Below are 26,517 nucleotides of genomic sequence, written 5' to 3'. Positions count from 1 at the left end.
ACCAAAATACCAGCAGTGTAACAGAGAGAGAGATGCAGCACTTATACTTCAGGGTGTTTTGGGGGGGTTTTGTTTTGGTTTTGGATTGTTTTGTTTTTTTTTTAAATACTTCATATGCCATTTCATATAAATCCAACGCATTAAGAAATCCCACTCAAAAGAAAGAGATTAAAAGCAATTTGAGCAAGACTAGGAAACCTACATGGAAAATAATATCCTCACCCGTTTATTGTTGATTTTACCACTTGGTAACGCTGTGGTTTTGAACTCAGTGTGAATACAATTTTAAGTTTTGCAGAAAATCACACACCTGTATTTTTCACATGTATCAAACACATTTAAAGTTTAAAATTTGCGTGCCTTGACTCGCTCCTCTTAATGTCTCTTTAGGGATGTCCATTGTCACTGATCCAATAGAGTCCAACTCAGTCTCTCAAGTCAGGTGACATACAAATTCAAAAGGTGTAGATTTCTCAAAGACGGTCTTCTCTGTAGTGCATTGTGCTAGTGCATTCAACCAGTGTGTCAGTATTCAACCATATAAGCTTGGGGTTTGTTGTTGTTTTTCTTTTTTTTTTTTTTTTAACTACACAATACAGAAATATAATTTTACATGTAGCTTCGCATGCCTTATGGCTGCTTGCCCTACTATAGGACAGTGCAATAAATACAAATATATGCACACTAGAAAAGATTTAACTGCCATGATCTACATCCCCTTAATGAGTACAAATTTACCTAGTCAACAATATGACAAATTTAGCAGAAAAAGTGGCAATGGCAGTAATAGTCTACTACAAAAACAAGGCTAGAAGCAAAGTGTTCTCAAGCTACAGAAAAGTTGCTACCTCCTAATAGATGATGTAGGGCCTAGTTCTGCCAAGTGCAGTCGTGATCAGTAGATTGCATCAGAACATGCTTTTCCCCCATTTAACAATGAATACTTCTACAATTTATTTGGTTTTGATAACTGTTTATAAACAGCACACTATAATGACTATTAAACTATACAGCAACAGGACATTTATAGCCTAATCCTGAATACAAAGTTCAAAGAACATGACTACAAAGGCCAGAGAGCAAATGTCATCGACTAAAAGCATTTCCACTTCAGAATTTATTGAATGTTCTCTTACACAAACACTTCTCGGTTGTGAAACCAAAGGAACAGGATTTCCTATTCCCTCTCTGCTCCAGTAGTAATTTAGCCACGCATCACCCTTATAAATCAGTGACGGATTTTAACAGGTAGCCCCTTGGGGCTATATATTTTATATACTTTATATATATGCACATTTACTTTGAATTCTATGTAAAAGTTGAAAAAATGTTTGAAAGAAAAACTCAGAATATATCACAGCTTTTTCAGCGAAAAAAATACAAATTAGTTTTATAACCACTATTCAATTTATCAAACTTTTTTTTTCTGAAGTATTTACCTTTAATTATGTACACATTACAGGAAATAAAACTTTTTCCACAAACATTCTCTAAGGTGACAGTTATCAATAGAATGGTAGAATAATAGCAGGAAGAATATTAAACAAATGAGGGTGATCAATTTCTGCTTTTAAAAAGTCACCATATAATTAAGTACAAAAACCTGCATTGAATGACAACTGCTGGTGTAGTAACTTGATCAGGTATGGAGACCAAGAGTATAGTAAAGCCCTATGGTAATAATATTTCTGTAGCATTTCCACTTGGTACGTATATACTAAATGTTGGCAAAGTTTCTGTAGCATTAGCTTATACAAACATAGGAGTCCTCAGTCTGCTGCATAAAATGGAATAAGTGTGTTTTAATTCTCCTGAAATGCACCTGAAATCCAGAGTGTCACTTACAAACTGCATAATGAAACTTTTCTTCAGAAAAATATCTGTTTGGCATCTCCAGGGCTCTGTTCCATTGGACAATAGGGGCATTTTAATCTGGGAACAAAGACAACGCGTTAGAGCCGTGGCAATGTGCGACAGCTGAGCATTAGGCTTTTTCATCCGTTACAAAGGTACAGTGTTTGCAGCGACAGCCCTTCCTCTTTTTCCCCTCTGGTGTGAAACAAATGTACTCTTAAGCCATACTGCTTTACTTGGCCCCATTAAAAGCCACCTTCAGCTACGAGAAACCTTATCACGCTTTTTCTTCTAATTATATTCTTTCTCACCTTTCACCCACACACCCCTGAATTATATACCAAGAAATTACTCTTCATGACTAATCTATTATTTCTACTTCTGAATTAGTTTGTCGCATCTTAATCCTTTTAAATAGGCTGGTAGCTTTCACTTTGACTTCCTCGGCATCCAGTCCATTTTACTCTCTGGTTCCCAAAACGCTATGATTTTACAACCCACTTAAATCAGCTCCTGCAGGCTATGACTAAAGAGGTCAGCCTGGCCTCCCTGCTGAGGTCTCCACTGATACAATTCCACCCGCTTACAGTATTTCTTCTAGCATTGATCCATTTTTCCCCATCTCTAAGTTTATGCCTTTCATCCGGCCCCAGGTGAATACTGTCAGAGCTCTGCTGTCACTAAAGCTGATCAATGAAAGCATCAGGAATGAGTGATTGGGGACAGGAATAGTGTAGCAGCAAGTTTACTGGCTTAAAATGGCTGAAGTCACCCATGAAGGCATACCTTTAGGTTTTTCTAGCAAGGCAAGGAATGCAAACATCATCTGACATTTTTCATTCATAGCATCACTTATTTTCGCACTGGATTTTGCAAAACAACTTATGGCTCTAAATTAAGCTGACAGCCTGCATGGAAGCTGCATATATTCAACCCAAATTACCACTGGTTCTTCCTCAAGGAATTTTGTATAGCGCTGTGCCTCCCATTTCCTCCTTCCCAAAAGCCTGTAGGCACCCCACTGATACCTAAGGAGTATTTCCACAACGATAATTCAACTACCTGCTCAATTACTAAGCCGTATTTCCCCAGAGGTTTAATTTTGTTTTTCAGGGATGTTCCATGCATTACTAACCTTGCTCCCAACAAAAAACCGTGTGTGTAAAAGCCTCCATTCTGAATTTAAGACAACACAACGGTATTTACAACTTAGAAGATTACTCTGTTCATTGCATTCCTTCACATAATCTCGCTACAACGTCAGAGGGTTCATTACACTCTTCTCCAGCACATCAGCCTGGCTTATCTGGTTTCCAAGTCATTCTCTAAGATTAACAAGCTTCCACCAATTACCTAATTATAGACTCAGTTTTCTCGAAACACAGTATTCTATTCTTAAGGTTTGTCCATGTCTGTATGTTGCTTGAAATAAAAGAATGGTACTTACTTGCTGCCATTAAACATTTTATTCAAAGCATCTCTTGATATAATATGACCACAGACTAATTTCATAGGTGGATTATTATCTGTTGTTTGCTGACGAAGAATGGGACAGGCAAATATTGAATGATACCAGCACTTTTTACCGAGGTCCACTTCAATCTGTGGAGGAAATTAACAAAACAATTTATCTTGGGCAACTACATTTCCAGACAATTATCCCTTTTAGGTCATGGCCCTTACTGAAAGGATATCACAATTCAGCTGTGAAGGCAGCAAAATCCATTGTGTGGATGCCTGACAATTTCCCAGCCAAAAATACTTCATTGTGATCTTAAAATGGTGATTTATGTTGTTTCTTCCCACCCCCAACAAAACAGACTATTCTGCCAAAGGACAAATGCATATTTTAGTGCAGATCTATGCCCTGGCAGCAAAACTGAGCTGATGACCCATCAAGACTTTCTGTATTTCCTAGCCAGTGATTTCCAAGGTGGTTGGGGGGGGGGTGGAGAAAAGAGAAAAAACCCTTGATTATGGTAATGTTCTAAGCTTCCTGAAAGACACTCTCAACACCTACATGTCACGACAACAGTGAAGTGTATCAGAATCATTTATTTTCAGCACCAACACAGAAGTCACTGGTACAGCACAACTCTTGCCATCAGGACCAAATGATTTCAGAAAGGGACATCACACAGCAACACATGAGTCCGTGACTTCAGGAATTGACTTAAGAACTGCAAAAATCACACTACCTGAAGCTTCTGTACCTGAAGCTCCTGGCTCTGACCAGTCCTCAGTTCTGACAGGTTTAACCTTCAACAAAATCTGACAATATAACCTTTTCGTGCTACTTAATCTCTGTCTTTGCACAATGGAAACAAGGCTTCCACCCCCATACTGCCTTAGCAGTACACGCTAGAGACCCTTAAGTTTAGAATATGCAAGGAGGGATATAAATGCTATTCACGGAGCTGCATTCTGACAGCAATCTTTTCCCAAATGCTCCCTAGCTAATCATTCCTGTCTGGACAGCAGGGCATGAATCTGTCACACTTGGAGGTTACACTCTTGGTGTTACAGAAAACATAGCTGGGAGAAACTCAACACACGTACTTACACTATAAATGAATCTCTTACAGCTACAATCAAAGAGGCTAACTCAGTTCGTGACCAGTTTGCACAAAATAGGTTTTCTTTCCAAATCAGGAGCAGGCTGCTGGAGAGCTACACACGCCTGGTAAGAGCTATAAAGGGAAACTGGGGTTTCATAACAACTGAACTTCATTTCAACTGATACAAATGAGTCGTGCTGGAAGCATAATGCACTGGATCCCAATTCAGTGCTCGTGTCCTCAGATATAGCACTAATTCCTTCATCTCCTATCTGCCCAATAAAGTTAGTGCAAAGAAACTCATGGACAGAGCTCAAGCATAGCTGGGGGAAATAAATGTTTCTCAGTGGGATTCATTTCCTTTCCAGTTACATAGAAATATCTCATACATTCACTGTAAGGCTAAGTGGAAGGTGAGAGCATCTGTTTTGTTAACGTCATTTAATCAAACACCTTTTCAATGCAAAAGGGGATAACAAGGAAACAGGGGAACAACAAACAAAACCAAGAAATACAAACCTGACAAACATAACGGAGACAACCTTGTCAATCACACTAATTAATAGGTCATCGAGAAACTGTAACCAAACCTGGACGTTGCAACAGATAGGAATGCAAAACTGAGGGCCTTGGAGGAGCGGGGGTTTGTAGAACTGTAAAAACTGCAGGAGGAATGTGCAAGTGAAGGGGATTGGGGGAAGAACGGCCAGAAAGGGGTATAAAAGGGGCCAGAAGGGCCATGCCAGTATTTGAGGGTCCATGAACATGCATTTGCTTGTGAATCTAGAGTGGTGCGTGTGTGCTTTCACCAGTGAATTTCAATCTTTACCAGGCAAAGAGGAGGAAGGGATCTTGGCTGCCTATACTTATGTTTTATGCAAGTCCTGTATGTGGGTGCTGTTGAAGGCAGCGCCTCATCTGTGGCAGCCTGTGTAGTCGGTCATTTTTGTGTCCTTTGTGTGTGTGCACGGGTGGGCATCTGCGATTCACACGCAGCTTTGCTACCGACTGAACCTACAAATGGGAAACCAGAACCCCTTCCATCAGCCTGGGACAGGACCCGAGGTCTCTGTACAGTAGGAAATCCCAAGCCCAGGAGCTGCTGGAGGTGGCGTCCGTGTGCAACAGCCCTTCATATTCAGCACAGAAAACATCTGAAAACAGCATTCAACATTAGAAATGTGCCCTGGGATAGCTTAGCATCAACTTACCGGTAGTTCATCCTTCTGGTTCCAAACACCCGTGCACTGCCTTTGTTCAATAACTGCCTTGATATTAATTAGAGCTGGTAATGCTACACAACCTGCTGAAAAACTGCAGAAAAAAAGAAATGTTAACATATGGTGCGTGTTATGAAATAAGCATTTTTTGTATTTCTACTGTTAAAGGTTAACTGGGACACAAGAGTGTTGTACTAGTACATTCAGTTATTTTCTGTACCTTTAAGTTCAAGTATAACAAGCAAGAGAGTTTGGGGACAGGTTATCAGTTACCCTGCATCTTGGGCCAGTGCCTTCACATACCATATTCCAGACTAAAAACAACAGTTAAACCCTGCTCTGAGACTTACAATGAATAGATTTTATATACCACCCACTTTGATTTTGAGCTATACAGGAGGAAGACTTGATGTCAGCTTATATAGGCAGTTGCTCTCAACTGTGGAAGAGTACACGCAGCCCAAGAGCTTCCGCCTAACCCACACGTACACACAACCCATAATCCTTTAATTATATGTAATTACCAAGTCAAGAAACATGTCTTTCCACCCTCACCTTAAATCAAGAAAACAAATGTAGAAAAAAAACAGGAAGGCAAGTGAAGGAAGGAAACCACAGCCTGTAACAAGAATGGCAGTATACAACTGACCAGAGTCAGTGTCCCAGCAGTTCAGCCTGCTCTGGGAGTCACCCATTACCAAAACTTACCACTTTATTCTGAAATAGTCCCTATGTTACAAAAGAAAGAACTTTCCACAAATTAACAGATGTTTTGATGGATTTAAGTCTAATGACAGTACTATAGGCCTGGAAATCAGCAGCAACAGAAACAGGATTTGAACTTGTTATCAGCCTGCTCTGTTTCTTTGGCAGATTATTTACGATTTGAGCAAGTTTTATTGTCTGCAGAAGTCACGACCTTCCTCTCCACTCTGCCCCTGCGGAAACTTGTTTTTATGTTTCTGCAGCAACACTACGGCTAGTTTACCTGGGAGTAAACTGCAACATATGGATCTCTTGCCTCAAGTTTAAAAAAAAAAAAAAAAAAAAAACCAAAACCAAAAAAACCAAAAAAACCCCAAAAAAACCCCATACAACAAAAATTTACCATATTCCTGACCTCTGACTGGCCACTTTAATCCTTATACTTTGCTTTTTGGTTATTGCAGCCCTGAGTGTAACTTGTGTTAACGCTGCGGAAAGTTTAGACAAATAGTACTTGCAGAAATAAAAGCATTACTGCTTTAATGGTTCTGTATGAAAACATCTCAGAAAGCGCGCTTTAAGAGTACAACAACTCAAGTAAATGGTAAATTCAAATGGTGTCCTGTAGTCCTTCAAGATGCTGAACCACGGCCTCCTTAGTACAACAAGAGTTTCCCCACTGATTCCACACAGTAACTCAAGACCATGAGGCCTGTACAGGATTAGAAACATACTGGAGAACCCAAGCAGACTTAAAAAAAAAAAAAAAGCCACTGCTACCCATGTTCTAGAAAGCAATATATTTTATAGCAGGGATTTAACTTCAAGCTGGTTTTATTTCTACAGGATTTGTAGCACTCAAAGGTCATGCCAGTTTAGGACAGTCTTGTTTATGACAAGAGTATTGATACCACCTATACAGCAAATACATTTCAGTGCAGTCGATTTCACACCAGGCGCAAAACAAGCATCCAGCCAATCCAAACATCAATAACAGGGATTTTCCACTTCACCGAAAATTTCTTGGCCATTTCCACCAAAAAACGTACTGCAGCGTCAGTGCACGAGCAATTAAAATGTAAAGGGCTGCTGTCAATTTGACTGAAATGGGAAAAAAAATGAAAACCAAAAACCAGAGACAGAAGTTTTAGATATCTATAAAACCCTCAAATCGAAACTCGTAACATTTATTGTAGAAAGACAATTAATCTGAAAATGCTCCCTTTGTTGCTTTTGTTGTATTTTGCGAGAGAGGTGTAAACAGGAGAAGCAGAAGGCTTGACAATTTTAAGAGCTCTAAACTAAGCACAGAACTCTAACAATAGTAACATACAAACCATAAAAAAAGCTGAAAAAAAATTTAAAAAAAGAAGAGGTAGCAAAGCTTCTGCTAAGCACCAAATCTAGCCCAGAAAGATACAAATAATTTATTTTCCATTTAATGTCTGAAATGAAAATGAGAGCATCAGAAGTGTATACTGGGGGAACCGGAATCCAAAGGCTAAATAGCAGCTCATCTATTTTATCTTCAGAGAAGCTGGAAGGAAATTAGATTGGTTTTTTCTTCACATTTCCAACAGCCTCCTACAGATTTGCATCTTGCCAGATTAGCTACTGAGCTTGAAAGTGCCTCTTCTTTGCAAATGAGGCCCAGCAAATAATTTAGAAATTTTAGCAGCTGAAATCACAACATAACTCTTAAACATTCTTCCAACGAGAAGACAGGTAAAGCAATGTGAGGATTAAAAACAAAGATCATCAAGTGCTGACAGAATCATGGCCAGAGTTTTGGGGAGGTTTTACAGTTAAACAGCGTGGACAGCTTTCGCGCATTTGCTGTGGGAATAATTGGCCGATTGCCATCGTCGTCTTTCACACTGATGTCTAAACTACAGAAGCCCAATTCCATCCATGAATGCCTCCTCTTGAGCTGCAAAGGTGCAGGGTAGAGCATAGCACACGGGAACCTCTGATTTCTAATGTTTGCAAATCTTGTTAGAACCAATAGTAACCATACTCTTTATCTAATACAATCTAGATGCAACTGCTTCTCTAAAGACGTTTCTTTTGTCCTCAACAAGAAATAGAAACCAAAACACGATGTATCTGCTCTTAAAAGCAAATGAAAGCCAGCATACCTAACACTGAGAGGTGATTCAACTGAGAGACCCAGAAGAGCACAGGCATCTCTTGTAAAGATGTCACAGATGTCCGCCCACTGGTTTGCATCTAATAGATGAACGTACGGAGAGTTCTCTATACCTTGCCGCAGATATACCAGGCTGCCCATCAAAACCTGAATATCTGTGAGGGACCAGGAACAGTTAGTTATTTTATACCACAGATAAAAGCTAGTGCCTACAGTTTTAGCTTCTACATGGGAAACAGGCAGATACATCAAATCAATAACACACACCCTCACCTCTGCGAAATACAGTTAGAGCCACCACAGAACACGTCTCTAGCTACGAGAGCTCCAGTCCACTATGGATGTTCTGGGGGGCCGTTTGCCCCTCTACAAGCACGGCATCCTGCCTATTGATTTGTTTCAAACAGGTTTACTGTTTTGTAAGCTGACATATACAGTACCCTAAAAATTAGGCTTCACTGGATTCAGTTTGAGGTGATTCACTTAACTCACATATTCCCCATTTTTCAAAAGTTTCATTTCTCTTTGTATTACCCCACGCAGCAGAAAATAGCGGATGACTATTCCAAGAACGTTTCTGTGCATTTTTAACACTTTACTCTGGCAGCAGACCTGTTCTAGATGTAATCTATGTATTATTTAAAGAGTCAAAAACCTTAAATTTAAGCAAATGTGCAGACACACTAAAATATAATTTTGTGCCCTCTTAAAAAGAAAAAAAAAGACACAACTCAAGTTGTAAGGATTCAAGTTATACATGTTGAATACAAAAATAAGAAGCCTCTGACAAAATGAAAATAATAGAGCAAAACTCGTTTGGAACATGATTTATATTTTACTATGAGGTGCCACATCCTAGTGCTTTAAATCCCCCTAACAAGACCGAAAACTTACCTTTCTGATGATTTAGGGCGAATGGCTGGAAGTTTTTCGCATACTGAAGTGCTTCTCTTTGATTTGCTGTTCCACCCATCAATAAACTAATGAAATATAATCTGTGTAGTTTAAATTCCAACGAACTATTCTGTGCCATAAGCATTTCTCTGTTGGATACTGCCCACCTAGAAGAAACGAGGAGGTACAATAGGACACGACACAAGAGTAATTAAACGTCAGCCTACACCGTATGAAATTGTTACAGTTATCAAACACCTATTTCAAGGAGAATATGATTGTTCCCTGAACTTCTAGGAGTTTATAGGGAGCACAGAAAATGGCAAGGCTCTTTACAAGCAACAGAGCCACACAGGGCACACAACACATGAACGATGGTACGTCTGATGCTGCTGTTAACCTCTGCTAAGTTCAACACTCACTGTCAGGAAGGCAAGACCAAATTAGGCACAATAGAAGGCAGAAACAGGTAAACACTACTGTGCTTTGATTAATACCACTCTGTCGCTGAATCTTAACAGTTAAAGATAGTCTTCAGCTGCATGTTGAAGAAGTTTGACCAAGCCTCTCAAGAACACATTTTTCAACTTCCTCATTCCCCAAACATTTTTTTTTAGCCACTATGTTTATATGCATGTGTATGTTGCCCTGGAGAGGGGAAGTGCGTCTACGGAGGCCCCGAAGATAGACATCATCAAGACCATACAATGGGGGATAGAGGAAAGGGAAATCAGTTTAAATATCATAGAATCATTTAGGTTTTATTTTACCCTGCTTAAACTTTGCTTTCTGTGTTATTTTCAACTTGGGCAATAAAAATATTTCTAATTTTCTGGGTCTCATTCACCATGACAACACTAATGTTTGGCTCCCAAATAACACGGAAGAATTCCTAAACACTCACCAAGTAAAATGAACTGGATTTTTAAAGCTTTTCAAAAAACTTATTTTATTATTTAGATTTTATAAATCCCTCTTGGTTTTTTGTGTTGTCTTTTTTTATTATAAATTCAATTTAGTCAGGCCTAAATCAATCCAACCTTTTGCTTAAGAACTTCAAGCTGCAATGTTCTTCAGTACAGCTGTTTCTCATTAGTGATAATTAGTTATACTATTTTCACTGTGGGGGCCCCATTAAGCAAAGAGCTTTTTGCTTTTCAGCAAGGAAGTGAGGTCGTCTCTGTTCTTTAAAAAGAAGGGGTACACGAGGCTTCTGTTCTTTCCAACCAATACTAAACCAAGAAAATGAAGCATACTTACAGTACTGGTAAAGCTTTCAATGCAAGTTAGCCTTCTGCATTAAGATGTAGCGTAAATGAGCAAGTATCTACTTTCAATTTGTTGTGGTGAAAGTGTCAGGAGCCTGACTTTACTGGCAAAGCTTTGTAATGACATCAGTAACCTTTCAGTAGGAAACAGTGAAAAATGTAGCCTTTGAACTAAGAACAAGCTCTACCATCCCTAATTTCAAGCAGTTTCAGATAAGCCGTCTCAGAAGACTGTCAACAGTGTAATCTCCACCAGGAGGGTGACTAACCATGGATTGTTTGGGTTTTTTGTTTTTTACGATCAGCGTCCACTGTTTAAACCAGGTATAGTGGCAATAAAGCTCACTCCCAGCTAAGAAAACAAGAGCTTGAAGTTAGCAGCCACAGACCAATAAGCAGTTGAAAGACAAAAAACTATTATCAATAAACAGTGAGACTAGTATCAGTTCACAGTCACATTAATGAGATATTAATCTGTATTGCATCAAAAGAGCCTCCATCCTCTCCCTGCCAATATTTGCCACCACATGACACAGTACTTCATCTTGCTAAGATTGAGTCTATTTTTCCAAATTAGCTTTTAGGCAGGCTTTCCATTTTTAGCTCTCTGAGTGGCAGCACAGATTCATATCAGAAGAAAGCAGCCACAGAAGCAAGGCCTGAGGTGTTTAGTCTAGGACGTGCTGTTCCTATTTCTAATGGAAAGTCAAAAAACCAACAAGTGATGTTTAAAACATTCAACCCACATACTATCTATCACCATCCAAAATTATTAGTAATCACACCTGTGATCCTACCTCCTCTCAAAACAATACTTTCAGAGTGGTTTCACTTCTGAGACTCAAATCCATCCGATTTTTTAAAGTTTACAGTATGCTATTCAAACCACAGGTATGTGGTTTGGGATTTAGTTAAAGTGAATTTCACAAAGTCTAGCAAAGATTAAATTAAGTTTAAACCATGCCCCAAAGGTCCCAGCAAACAGCAGGACCTGTCTGCCTTGCTGCTCTACAGACATAAGTGAAAGCAGTATCAGTCAAAAGCTTTGAACCTGCAAGTCATTCCCTCCAGATCTTCGCATGGAGACCCACCTGGGCTCAGAAAGGCCAGAATCTGCCCAGAAAGAACCTATGGATTTCCCTACCCCGTCACCAAATTACAATGAGAAAAGCCACTGGAAATTAATGGCATCCTGCAGAGGTACAGAGATTACAGGGCTTAGGGTGCAGGGCCAGACTGGGCATCTACAAAGTCAAACTGCACACCCCACAAAAGAAGAAAAATGTTATGGCCAGTCATATGAAATTTAATTCTGAAGTGTAGCACTTGTAAGTGTTGGAATTTGTATTAATGAGAAAACCTGAAAAAAAATACAATTAGGGTCTTTTTTGTTTTGTTTAAATCAGATACAAATACTAACTTCTCTCTCTAGTCTTTTCAGAAGTCATTAATCTGACAACTCCCTTTCGATGGCAGTGACCACGAGTCAACCCATGTTTGCCTCATTTCTAACACAGAGTTAAGCCAAGCACCAACGGCAGAGCACTGGCAGAGCCAGAGAGACTGGTTATTATTTTCATCCCAATCTTCTGCAATTTTGCATGGGTAAACCCTGCTATAGTCCCCTTCCTGGTTCATGATACAGTCATGAATTATCCTTGTGTAATACCTACTCTCTGCTTCAACACCACTCTCAGTAGCCTAGCCCTAGAACAGGCCAGTTTGGGACTGCTTTTATGCATCCCTGAAGCTGTATTTACTGATGCCAATTTCTGCCATTTATTAGCTTTTTGCCCAAAGAGCACAATGCCATCCCTCCAAGCTCCTCTCACGTATAGGCTGTCCCTACAGGAGCGGTTCCAATCCCTCCTCCTGAACACCCACGTCTGCTGGGAAATATATTCACTAGCATCAGCAGTTTTGCGGAATAACTGGGCATTTAAGACATCAGTTACCTCCTAAACCGTAGTTTTGTCACATTGTGATCATCCTTACGAACAATCATTTTTTTTTACATAAGCATCACTATAGATAAGGACCTTCTGTGCCCAGCAGCAGGCAAAAAGAAGCAAATAGCTTTTGCACTAAAGAGTTTAGCAGAATAAACGTTATAAACAGAAGTGAGACAGGGTGGGGGAGGGAGACCAGCATACAAACCGTGCTGACAATACGCTCTATTCTCTGCCCATTCAGCTGTCTGTGGAATAAGAGTTCCTTTGAAGAAGGACCATGCCTTCTCCTTTGTTTGAAAAATATTTAACACATTGCAGTAACTACAAGATACAACTAAGTAGCAACAAATATTAGCAAACTGCAACTAAAATGAATGTAGTGACTTCAAGAGGATGTACATAACAGCAAGTTACTGGTCCTCAGAGAGCATCCTTCACTACAGCTACGTTACTGAACTACAACAACTACGTGGTGTAGCTGACAGTAAATCCTGTTTCAGTTGTAACACCAAGCATTTCAGTGTTGCTTCCCTTCAATTAGCCACTGCAATAGCAATAAACCACCTGAGCTCTCCACCCGTGTAACTATATTCAAAGACCAACTATTCAGGTGAAACTTTGCATGACCCAGAGGCATAATCCAAGCTTTAGTTTATGAACACCGTGGTCTGAATACCAGAGTATCCCTGCATTTAGTTTAGATGACAGTGACCTCTGAATTAACATAACCGTGTTGGATCATGTTAAAGGGAAGAGAAAATGTTTGTTGGTATGAAAATGTATTTAACTGAATAATGCAAAAAAGATATTTTAAATGTATTAATTATATTCTGGAATGAAACAGAAATTTTGGATTTGTTTTGTTTCATTGTTTCTACTTTTAAAAGGTCACTTCAAAGCTATTTTACTTACTTTTGAGACCAACCTAAGCTTACGAAAGCTCTTGCAACCTAAAACAATCAACAACAAAAAAACGAAACCAAAAACCAACACACACACACACACCCCGAAACAGGCTGAGGGTTTGTTTGGGGGTTTCTTAATAAGAGCTGTTCTGAAATGGTACAGCACAGTTACATATCCATCACTGGATATCAAAACAGTAGTCCATGAGACATTTGATTACATTTCCCTCTTCACTGTCACTGTTAGCACCAGCTTACATGCCTAACGGTTACGAAGGCTACTAAGGTCAAGAAAATATTCTGGTCTAAGGTTGACTGATAGACCTCAGACTTATCGGTTTTCATCTGAGCATTCAGCATTATTCTCTGATTTCTATGAACAGAACCGTTTCGTTTAGAAGAAATCTCACTAACAGATCTCACTGTCAGCCCAGGCTCCCAGCTCACGTGCCGCAGAGATGTTTCTTGCGAGGAAAGGGACGCACCTCTCGCCCAGCGCTAATCAGCACCTCCCTGGCAGCAGCAGCCCACAAAGCGCACACCTACCCTTTCACTCCCTCTTCCCACCCTGTGGTCCCTTATCTTGAAAGGGAGAGTGGCTTGAAGAAAAGCGAAAACTTTCATCCTGAGGTCAAGTTCTGCCCACCCCAAGGGCTTGGTGAAGCCAAAAAGACTTGGTGATACCCAACACCTTTAATACGTCCTTCATAACTGAACCCTTTAAAATAAGGTTCACTAACGATTCACTATAAGGCTAAATACCATCATGGTAGATAACTGTTTCCCTAAGTGATGGTTCTTCTGCAAACCTTAAATCAGCATCATAAATGATTAATGTTAATCCTTAATCTTAAGAAAAAGACCCTCAGTTAAGTACTGCCCATGGGGAGGGACACAGAGGGGACAACAGGAGAAGGCAGGGGTTCACACAGTAACTAGACCTCTCAAAGGACAAATGGGGACACATCCAAATATACTAAAGACAATATTTAAAGTGAAAAACTAGGGATTTGTTAAAAGCATTAAAAAAGGGGGGAGAAAAAAACTGAGTAGACTCACTCTAATGCAGGTCTCAGAACTCTAACTTTTAATGCTTCCAATATTCGATTCAATTCCACAAATGGTTCTTTTTGACTTTGATCTATTGACAGACCAGATTCCTGAAAAAATAAAGGCAATTTTTAGCTGAAGCACAAGAAAACATGGGATTCAGTTGCTGTTTTTCTGACATCTTAAATATTCACCTGGAACAGTAACATCCAGTTAAGGACGCTAACCCAAACCATAATTTTCTGCCATCAATAACATTCAACAACCATGCTTATCGTTACCTGACAAAGCTCCTCGGCTACATCCAACATCCCCTGCCGGAAGAAGTGCTCCACCATCACCTCATTGAGGATTCGCTGGCTGTCAGCCTGCCAGCACCCATCTATCCCCACGCTGCTGATGTCGGAGTCAAAATTCTGAAATGTACACATTAACGGTTAATAGGCTGGAACAAATCTTCCCACATAATATTTCTTTAATTATGCAGGACACCTATGTCTCCACCCTGATGCTTTCTGCCTATTACTCAGTTGGCCCTCAATTACCTCCTGTTCAAAGTGAAATATATCTGTTGGCTGCTTCATTATTTCCTGTGTACAGAAGAAATCCTTCGGCTTGCTATTCAAGTCTGAATATTATCCTCTATAAGGAATTACTCTGACAAGTCCAGCTAGCAAATCAGAAATCTAGTTAACTAACAGAAATCTAGTTAACTAACAGAAATCTAGTTAACTAACAAAGGGGTTGCCAGACCATGATGCTTTTTTGAAGGAAGCATGTGTAGAAAAGGCCTTTTCCATTTGTGAAAACTGAAAATGCATAGAGAACAGAGAACAAAATTGCCTACACTAGAATCAAAATAGTGTTATCAATGCACCACTCTCACTATGGTGCACCAAATTAGAAGCAAAAGCTTTAACTCAATTTTTGACATAGCTGGGAGGGTAGACAGTGCTGAAAAAAGAAAATGTCACTTCTCCCCACCCCCAAACGACAATGAAATTCAAACCTCTGAATACCTCAACATCCCGGCAACAGGATGAGCTTTGAAGATCTGACAGATCTTTTACAGATCTAACCCCGATGACCCTACTGCCGTGTATTTTTAGGCCAGTGGCCTACGGACATATTCCAGGAATAAATAAGAATATTGTCATGATAATTCTTTAGTAACACTTGGCACTGAGCCTCTTGGCAGCAGGGGAACAACACTTATTCTAACCCAAGATATAAACCAGGATTTTAACTGCTAACATGTTTTATGATCAGGACAGGCAGGTTAATTTGAATAAAAATCCTTACCCACTGCCTAAAACAAACCTCTTGCAAAATAAACAGTCTAAGAAGTCACTGCACCGCTTGCTGCCTGACCTGATGGCCTGGTAACTACAGCTCTCTTCCAGGAAGGAACTTCAGAAATCAGAAGTTTGGTGAAAATAGCAGTGCTTCAGCTACAGCTCTGTGACAATCGACAGTCCTGCACAATATGGAAACACCTACCTAGCACAAATGCACACTTCTGTCAAAGCAGGCAGAGCAAACAGCAGAGCTGGTACGTGGCTGACATACAGCTCCTATTATATTAGGGTAGTGAAACACTGGAACAGGTTGCCCAGAGAGGTAGTGGAGGCCCCATCCCTGGAAACATTCAAGACCAGGTTGGACGGGGCTCTGAGCAACCTGATCTGGTTCAAGGTGTCCCTGCTCACTGCAGGGGGGTTGGACTAGATGACCTCTAGGGGTCCTTTCCAACCCAAAACATTCTATGATTCTATGATTATCAGTTCCCTGTCAGCCCACACAACGCTGCAGTGGCAGGTTAGCCGATACCGGACCTGCTGTAAAGTCTGCCAGTGCAAAGCTGGATAACCAACTTCAGAACAAATCTGAGCAGGCAACATGGCTTTACGTTAGATCAGCACTTTGTACTCCAGGGACACAACATTGCCGACCCGCAGTAGGAACCCAAAGAGTCATAGGTTGTTTTGTCAAAACACATGCCAGGCAACAGGGTTTTGCAGAGCAATGCTGCCAGAAGCATTTGGGAGCCTACTATTACCCTGTTTCAGAAGTTAAATAGAGTTGGAAGGAGATTGCAAAATTAAGAAAGGTAGAGAACAACATCATGGCAGCTTTAAACTTTCAAAGGGCTCACTTTGGCCTCGCACAAGTTTCTCTTGCAGTTATGCCTCGCTGCTTTTTCCTTAGGAGATATCAAATACTTAACCACAATTCAGATGTCAGCCTCAAAGACTGAAACTGCTGCCTCTATAGGCTGGCTAGAGAGGGCTGGAGTGGCATGCAGGGATTAGCCACAATAAAGACAGACAGGTGGTGGCACCTCCCATACAGAGCAGGTCAGCCCTTCAGAGGCAGCCTTACCAACAGTGAGCATGCCCACCTCTTAAATGGCAAGGGGGAAGTTAAAAGGGGTACAGAAGTGTAAATTTGTAAAGCTTCTCATTCTTCCTTCCAGTACCCTGCACAACTCAGATTCACACTGCGTCTTCCTTTTATTCGCCACTTATTAGTTTCCTTCGTCAGCCACCACCACATCTTCTTTGATGCTGCTCTGCTTCATCATGAGAAAGGGGCAGCCTCATCGCTGCACGCATGGCTTCAAAACCACCACCCCCCTTCAGGTCTCTTAGCAAACTTTCAGTAAAACATTAGCCTTAGGCTAGCAAATTGCCTCTTCTGTCTTTCAGAGATGGTGGAACAAGATGAGCATTTAAATTATTGCCATTAATTCAAGTCTCATATTTAACAACATTTTCACTTGTGTGTCTTAACCTGTAAGGTCCTTGTCCTGCTGCTTGTCTTTAAGCTGTATCTTGAAAAATACTTAAGCATCTTGAAGACTAAATAATACTGTTCTTATTTGCACTGACCCTTTGAAGCCTTTAAGGCTTACCACCATTGCTGATTCTGGTATTATTGTCCAAACACCACTAGCAGGTACCATAAATCCATCGACAGTGCATTAGAGAAACACCAGAGGCAGTAGCAAGAACTCACAAGCTTGCTTTTGTTACTTATTATCGGGGAGGGAAACAAATAATCAACAATCTAAAAATAATCGACTAAGTTATTTTTCATGCAGTTTCATGTCCTACTAAATGTATAAGCCCATAAGAAGAAACTGTATTCTTCTGGGCAGTTACCAGTCATTAAGAGCTGAACTTACGCCTTAAACATAGTCACATCCATTGCCCGGGGGCAGAGGTGGCAGAGCCACTTAACTCAGTTCCTTCACAAAAATCCACATTTTTCTCTGAAACAACCAACCTATGAGCCTTGAGAATCTTTTCAAAACCCCACTGTGAATTAGTTTTGTTTAAATCCCAAAAAAGATGGCAACAATGAGTCATACTGACCTAGACATGCTGTAGATTCAAGTCACGTCATACAACCTGAGAACCTTAACTTACTTTCTCCCCCTCATCCATTCTCCAATCAACCCTGTCTTGACCAGGTTCTCATTTCAGTAACTTTATTTTTTAGACAATTTGAGGTCTTTATTACATGTGGGATTCTACAGCTCTGCCTCCAGTGGGTCCCAAGGAGCTTCCAGAACTGACTGTGCACATTACAGTGAGTGACTGTCACATGTCAGAACAAATTACTGTTTGCCTTTGGCTTACATATTTCATAACCATCACGCATGCATGGTATGCTGGTGACTACGCATCTCTCAGTTTTGTTTTTTAAATGCTAACAGTATGCTAACTGATAGCATGTGGGGTTTAGTAAGACTTCAAAAGTTGAAATAAATTCCCTAAGTTAAACTCCAGAAAGGTTATTTTCTGCTTTTCAGGTTTTAAGCTTAGAAGAGTGTTAGTTAATATTCCTGAGAAACAAGCCTTTTTTTAAGAGCCTAACTGGTAAGCCTAGGGCTAAAATGTAGAATATTATGTGCTTAATATACCAACGATACAATCTAAAGTATATTACTGATAATTGCTGAAACACGAGGACTTCGAGACTCGCGCACACACACAAGATGGACCATTTTGACCAGCATACAGCCGTCCATGTTATTAGTAACAGCACGATATGAAGGATGATTATTAATGACAGTTTTATTCCTCAGTTTCTTGGTTGAGATTCCTCCCTTCTTCTGAATTTTGACACAAAATACAAATAAAATACATTTGTTTACCTGGTCTGTTCAGTGTGTTGGTTCATAAGATAAAGCTCGACTTGCAAAGACTCTATTTATCTAGCCACATGCTTCACAGCAACATAATTAAATAATGTTCAGTAAAGGTTTTTAGGTTGTTTGTACACAAGTTTTTACATGAAAAACTAACTTCGGTAAAAGTTTGCTTTCCCAAAACAGAGACTGGATTAAGATGTTGGCCCTTTAAAAACAGGCTTAAAATTCAGGGAAAAAATGAAGGAAGGAGCTACCATTTACTCCACTTACCTTCCTGAATGAAGGTACTTAACCACTACTCAGACAGATGGCTGCTAGAGGGAAAACATTTACTAGCCCCATCAAACCTGCTTTGAGATGAATTCAAACTATTCCAGAAGAGCCACTGATTTACAGGGAGACTGATGAGTGAGCTACCTGATACCAACTTGCTGAACAACAGTGACATAATGAGTTCTGGAAGCAGAGCAAATGCTAGTACAATAAAGAAAAACCTGGATGCAAACATTTCCTTTCAAAGGAGAAAATTCTCTTTGGAAGAAAGGATAAACCCTCATGGATCAGAAGCATGTAAACCATGTAGAGCTGCTATGAAAAAAGGTATAGCTTAGTAGATAAACTTTCCAGGAGCTGCTAACTAAAAAGCAACAGAAAAAGTTTTGGCATTTCAGACTTTAACATAGTTCATACTTGATGCCACATTTGAACTCCATTTTTTTAAACACTTAGGAGCTTCTGTTCTCAGAGTGAACTCTGCAGGCAGACAAATCTAGGTCCTATCCAAGTTCATAAGCAATGACTACATCAACTTAAAAACCAACCAGACTAAACTTCACATATAGCTATAACCCTGCCTCAACACTGGAAAAAAAGAAATTTACCCTGGAATCTGCCAGGAGCAGGTAACACAGCAAGTTCTTTCAAAATCCAAGCTTGTTAAGTAATTAGTTTGTTGATTCTACATGTAACAACAGATGTAATTTGGATGCATCACATAAAATTGGTACCAGCATTAGCATGTTTCCCAATCTCAAATCAGGCAATAAAATAACAAGTTACATTTATCTGTGTGCCTGAGCATACACAGCTATGAAGACCATAAGCAGTGTTCTAGAGATGTTAATCTGCCTATAAAATAAATGTGGAAAAATGCTGGAATGAGGATTTACATGCGACAGAAACAAAACTCAAATCTCATGAGTCAAGGCAAGGGCTGTGCTGCTTTAAATTCTAAACGAGCATTTTATTTAGGAAGCAGTAGTATTTTGCCCAGAATGTGTCGAGAATTAATTCACTACATCAATTACACTTAATTACTTCTATTGGTTTAAGCTTAAGTATATTATGGCAAAGGAAAGGGGGGAGGGCAATTTCAACAGGTCATGGGACTCGGATGCCAACAAAGACTTTGCTGGCAGGTTTCAAGCATATTTTCCAACAGCACAGGGAAATCACATTAAGTACATATGGAAGATTTCCTTCAAATGTCACTGTCCAGGGAAGCACTAAATTCCACATGGATTTAAACATTACACATAGTCAATGGACAAACAGGCCAAGACTCAGTGTACATTTTAAAGCAGTTCCTTTAATACTACAGTCAGGAAAAACTAATAAAACTCAAACTACTTGCATTAAAAAAAAAAAAAAAAAAGAAGTCCGAAGTTCATATTTGAGGAGACAATCCTAACCGATGCTCTGAACTTTATAAGAAAACATCCTTCATTACGAGCAGGACTGGGGGATTCATGCAGTTCCCACTGCTTCTAGTCTTTAGATGTAAACGCCACAAACACTAAGCAAGATTGAAAAGCCAGAGGCTGAGCACACTGAATACAGCAAGTTGAGCTCATTTTTGAACAAAAAAACCCCTTCTGGCTCTCAACAGGCACAGAGCAGGTTACCGCTACCCTTTCTACTATTTTACAAAAACACACAGTTGATATTTTAAAAATGCTTTTATTTACAGCTGTCCTTTTTCAAATAAAAATAGTATGTAAAACAGCAGGACAAAACCAACACTGGAAAAACTATGTACATGACAACTGAAACAGCAATTTGGAGATTAGACTCAAGTCTAAACTTTATTAAGCTTGCAAGTGTTGTTTTCTTTGGCTTTAAGAAATCCTATCATCACTTTCCATTGAATATTCACACCTTCTCTATACAACCTAGGGCTGCTCTATCTCAAGAGTATTTAAATGAAAAAGGTATAGCCAAACTTGAAAGCTTGTTTGTGCTTGCTAAAGCGCAATAGGAAAGTTTCAAACTTAGGACAAGATTACAGAGATTTATTTCAGGCTTCAAGCCAATAATAAGGATGGAATTTTGCTCTAGTTAATTGGTTTAGATACAGCAGCAAGGATTAGAGACAGATGCATCCTTAAGCTTTGGATAACAGTGACCCTTGGATTAAAGCTATTAGCATAAAGTTTGAGCTCACCATGATGGTCAATCAGAGATATAAAGAAAAATATAACAGCTGCACTGATACTCTCCCCAATAATGCAGTGTTATGTACTTTGTCCCTTCTTTGTGCTACTGTGAAATTATGCTTTAAGAGATTATCATTACTAACAAAGTTTAAATGAGATTCCCAAAGGACAAATGAGTATTCTGTAATGCTACAAATGTCTTTGTCCAGATGAGAAGACTCATTTACTAGCATATTCCTCAGTAAGATTATAAAGTGCACTTCAAACCAAATGTTAAGACCCTATCAACATAATCATGTTTTGATATGAAACTACCACATAAGAATGTCCAAAAAAAGCAAGTACAAGACTCCTTGCCCACAGAACTACTTTATACGAAAAAACACACTGACTGAGAAAAGCATGACCTCAAAGTGTATATATATGGTATTGCTCACCACAAAAAAAAAAAAAAAACCAACAAAAAAACACCACCAAGTTTTAGCACCATTTCAAAGAACTGTTAATAATACCTACCTACAAAATATATTCAGATGCCAGTTATTCTTAAACCTGGAATTCATGTAAGAGTGTCTCCAAGAAGCATCAAAGATAAGCTGCCCTACCTTATTATTTGTTACGGCATAGACACAGAAACTACAAAAAGTTTAATCTACACCACACACATTAAGAACACTGTGTGTTATCAAATTAACCCCTAAGAACCAAAACCACACCTGAAACATGTATAAAATATCTTTCTCAAAAAAATTCTCTCCGTTTTTAAGCTGCCTTCTAGAACAGAATGCCACTTCTGAGTCATTTGCTACTGAAAATTAACTAGAAATGCAATATACATAAAACACCCACAGTATTTCTTATTGAGACAGATAGTGAAGCAAACGCTTTGCTAAGCTGATATAACAGATACTAAGTCTAGTAATATCTATAGGGCATGTTCTCTTGGAAATTAAGAGATTTGAGCTGCCCCAGGAGGAGTACTCTGTATACAACGAGTTCCAAAAGCAAGTACTGTACATCCCACTGTCTTGCCTCTGCCCCAGGCCTACGCTTCTGCAGTTTGCAGGAAGATTTAATTAAGATCAATTGCAATATAAATCCAAATATTGAAAAGCAAAGTACACATCAAAGAATATATGAGATAATACAATCAAACCACAACATAAATACCTTATCAATGGCTTTTCCAACCCGGGATACGCTGCTGTGAATGTCTTTATGATCGGAGGCCAGCTTTTGAACTGTGTCTTTTATTCTTTTACAACACTGTGTCATAACAAGTGAAATTGTCCCTGACAAGTCTCCATCTTGATCTAGATAAAAAGAGAGGAAAATTACTAACTTTGCTACAAACAAATGATAACATTAAACCTCTCAATATGCCAGAACATATAAAGACAATAAATGGTATTAAAAGAAAGCAATGCAGTCTAGAGAGTATTTGCAAAGCAACATCAGTTTAAACAAAGGAAGTTGTGCAGGACACGGCTCACCTGTGGAATTAGGAATCCAGTCAGGTGCACAATAACACTGAACAAGTGCAACAGTTTAAAAAATTAATGTAAAGATCTCATGTGGCTCAGTCACAGTACATTAATACATATGTCTCAAAGAAACACCCCAATTCACAGACCTCACAGGATATAATAGGAAGCTACCGAACCTAATACAGGATCAGTTTTCTTTTAGACAGTTCCCCAAAGATACATCAGAACATCATGTTTAACTTCAATAAGGTGCAAACAAAATTTGAATTAATGAGAACCCAATTCGTTCTTGCCCCTCTACCCTCTTAAAATCAAACTCTATTCGCATTTGAGCTGTATGAAACTTTTCCTTCCCAACTTCTGGAAACAGCTCTAAACAGTTCAGCCAGGCAGTCTCAAATTCTCCTCGATGGATGAGAAACAGCCCATAAAGGACCTGACTGTGAACATCAGGTCCTCTCTTTCCTGTTCTAGCATGTATGCTCTGGAAACTGTGACATTTTCAAACTGACGTCCAACCAAAAGGTTCAATACTACATGATGCATTCTGTGAATAAAAGAGTAAACGAAAGGTTTACAAGCCCCAACCACACCACCGCACTTAACAGTTTACACCCTTCATGCCTTGACTGAAACATCACTCAGTAGCTTTAGTTGGAAAAAAATTAGCGTTTTTTGAGCTTTACTCCAGTCCTTTCTTCCAGCTTTTGCTTTCAAAATACAAGGAGAATCTCTTTTCCAGTCTTACCTCTGAAGATCTTTCCTTCCTCAAAGTTCATTCTACATGAAGAATTTTTCCTTTAGGGACACAGACTTAGCACCCTTCAACTGCACAGGAAGGCTAATTTGTGGGAGAGCAGCCCAGAAATGCTTCCCTAACATTCCGGATCCAAACCCTTCACGTGGAAAAAAAAAAAATAAATAAAATCCCCAAAACATCTCTTCAGAAGAAAGGTTTTAAAAAGCAACAGCGTTTTCCATAAAGTTTGTTCCTTTCTCATTTTGTATTTTAATACGCCTTTGGTTTCAGCAGCACTTTAGAGTCCAGTTTCTAGTATTTCATGGAGAACAAAACACAGGCGCGTCAAACTGCTGCTGCAGGACCGGCAACCCGAGAACAACAGAAACAAACTGTAACTCTTACAGCTTACACTTAAAAATATGCCTCAGAGAGAGCAAAGGAAATCCAGAGAAAAGCCACTTATTCTAGATACCTTCCTTTATGCATCCTAACTCTCAACCCTGCTGCTGACGTCAAAAGCAAAACCAACCTTCTGTTGTTACGCACTAAAACTGGCTCAGCTCTAGAAAAGTACACAGCTCCTGTTCATCCCAAGTCCCAGCTGAGGAAGCTTTAATAGCATTTTTGCAGCTGCCATAGCTTTTAAGAAAATTTTAAAAAAAAGAAGTTTTAACTTTTTTTTTTTTCCTCCCTCCAGTCCCACGAAGCTAATGATCACCTTCCGGGCAAACAGCTAATAGGGCTTTTACATTTTTCCCAGCAAATAAGTGAGGAGTGACAGGACTGAAACAGTCTCTTCAGCACACGTTCACCAACTCGACTCTTCACATCCTAAATTAAAAATGAAAATTTCACTGAACTATTACATAAAGTTCGCCTCCTAAAATTATTTCAAGAATAATCATTATTTCTTGGTTGCTATTTTATTTTTATGATAGACATATAAGATCATATGAAGGCTCTTAAATAACTCTCTCATGACTTTTGCCAAGATAAAATGATCAGTCAAAGATTACGCAACAAGCCAAATGGAAATGCTCATTCCCCAATAAACAGAGAGGTTAACACACACTCTCTTAACAGCCATTTTTTGCAAGACTTGCCATTAAGCTAAAACCCAAACAACTTACATGCGTAACTGTCTTTATCCTCGGCAAATAAGTGAATTACTGGCCCCTAACACTTACTGTAGCAGAAACCACCTACAGTAAAGCAATGAAAATGCCTACACAGGAAAAGATATCAGAGCCATAAGAGAAAAAAGATTTCCCCCTGCACCCATCTCCTTCACCTTTAATTAAACTATGTGCTACTTCTAACAAATCAGCAGCAGAAAGTCTACAGTCGTACCAGTAGTTCAGTCTTCACAGAACACTACAGACTGACAGCTTCTCTCTGTATTGTGTATGTACAATCACCATTTAAAAAAAAAAAAAACCAAACATTAGCAAGCATGAGGCAGAAGCAGAGTCCAAAGCCAAGTTTACTCAGCCAGCCACATCTGTACCATCCAAGAACACACAATCCTGCCTTAGCTACTTCAGGAGGCGAGATGTATTAGGGGAAGAGAGAAGAAAACCAAATTTTGCCTTCCTATTCACAAGCCTTAGCACAGGGCTGTTCTGTACTTAGGCTTTAACATGAAAAACAGCTCAATAAATTTTAAGAGACTGTATGAGTGGGGTAAAGAAAACCAGTCTAGAGGCTGAAGCAGCTTCTAACAGTTTCTTTTTTTCCACCCACTTCCTTTTTATATCCACCGCCTATTTACGGTCTTTTCATACACCTTTACTCTCAAATCTTGTCCTACAGAATTAATTTCTTTTTCAGCAGTGAGGTTTTTGTTTTCTTTTTCCCTCTTAAGTTACATACACAAGTATATTTCTGCAGTTCAGACCCCTGAATTACAGAGGTCCACGTTAAGATGTCTGGCTGCTTCCACTTTCATCAATTTTCAAAAATACTCAGGATACAGTATATAAAAGCTGCAAACACCTGCTATTTATAACTTTCTAATAAGAACATGTCAAAGAAAAAAGTAAGAATTTTGCCATGTATGAAGCCAGGATCCTGAGATGCCAAAATTGAACAGAGTGCCCAGATCTTTGAGGGTGCTCTATGGAACATATTGGCTCATTCTAGAGTACTTACTAAAAGAAAGCTCTATTTGGGATGCATTCTGCTGGGACACCATCACCACTTACTTGGTAAGTGCTGAAAACACGTCCGGGGCCTTCACATGACAGTCCTAGAAATTCTTTAATCGGAGTCTGGATGGAAAACCCAACCAGAACCTGAAGGAACTGCACACTGGAACCTTTTAATTTTATTATAAAGAGAGTAAAAGCTCTGGACCTGCAACAGGATTCTCACGGACAAATTTTTACAGCCCCACTGAGTCCTACAAAGATCAATACAAGAATAAAGGTCACGCCACACAGCTTTCCAAGCAAGGCTGGCATCTCAGTTTGCAAAGACATGCTTTTTATCTACTGCCCTTAATGCACAAGCCCAAACTGTTTCAAACAGCACAAAATAAATTTACTGAAACACCGTTCAAAACAATGCCAAAAAGACTGAATGTTATTTCATCCCAAATAAATGCCTCAGAACCAGAGTTCCATGTTTGCGCTCTGTGGAAATTGCTGTGTACACACAGAGGCTCCAATACACTCGTGTTTACGTTCCTGGAATTATATGCACTTGCAAGCGAGCTTTGCGCCTGTATTTGTACAAGACTAGAGAAAACACATTTTCCTCTGAACCAAACAAAAGCAGATTCTGCCCAACAGTGAAATAGCACAGTTTGCTCTCAAGTTTGGGCTGAGGAGCCTGCAAGGTCCCATTTTTAATCCCCGAGCCATCATTCACTTCCTGCATGGCCTTGGGTAAATCACTTCAGCTGTCTCACCATCCCCTCCCACTCCGTCAACAAACACTGCATTACCTCCGTCCCAGGGATTTCGCAAGGTTTAAATGTCTGGTGTTTAGAGCACACTTTGGCCACCTAGCCCGCCTGCGCGGGCTCAACATCAGCTGTAGAACACAGGCAAGGCTTAGGAGGCCGTGTTTACTTCCTGCTCAAGAGTGGCTTTACCCTAAACACTTCCAAACCCAGCCCCATCAAAAGAAAACAACT

The 26,517-nt window shown here is 39.6% G+C and overlaps 2 protein-coding genes across 2 annotated transcripts in view; one reads left to right on the top strand and one right to left on the bottom strand.

The window, feature by feature from the left end:
* Positions 1-210: 210 nt before the first annotated feature.
* The window catches only part of RMND5A (required for meiotic nuclear division 5 homolog A), a 33,605-nt gene continuing 7,298 nt past the window's right edge, over positions 211-26,517 (bottom strand). The window contains exons 5-12 of the mRNA XM_009648882.2: positions 22,320-22,462; positions 14,837-14,971; positions 14,565-14,665; positions 9,381-9,547; positions 8,476-8,641; positions 5,624-5,726; positions 3,302-3,456; positions 211-1,932 (exon numbers count right to left, since the gene is read on the bottom strand). Of these exons, the coding sequence (XP_009647177.1) occupies positions 1,869-1,932; positions 3,302-3,456; positions 5,624-5,726; positions 8,476-8,641; positions 9,381-9,547; positions 14,565-14,665; positions 14,837-14,971; positions 22,320-22,462 (1,034 nt within the window). The 3' untranslated portion in view covers positions 211-1,868. The remainder of the gene's footprint in view (positions 1,933-3,301; positions 3,457-5,623; positions 5,727-8,475; positions 8,642-9,380; positions 9,548-14,564; positions 14,666-14,836; positions 14,972-22,319; positions 22,463-26,517) is intronic.
* LOC104135250 (charged multivesicular body protein 3) overlaps positions 19,182-26,517 on the top strand; it is a 50,365-nt gene continuing 43,029 nt past the window's right edge. The window contains exon 1 of the mRNA XM_035888622.1: positions 19,182-19,191. The gene's annotated coding sequence lies outside the window, so the exon portion shown is untranslated. The remainder of the gene's footprint in view (positions 19,192-26,517) is intronic.

The sequence above is a fragment of the Egretta garzetta genome, unplaced genomic scaffold, assembly GCF_000687185.1.
Source record: "Egretta garzetta isolate BGI_Z169 unplaced genomic scaffold, ASM68718v1 scaffold241, whole genome shotgun sequence".
NCBI classification, from domain to species: domain Eukaryota; kingdom Metazoa; phylum Chordata; class Aves; order Pelecaniformes; family Ardeidae; genus Egretta; species Egretta garzetta.
Note: the sequence above shows the minus strand (reverse complement) of the source record. Positions and strands in the feature narration are given on the sequence as shown.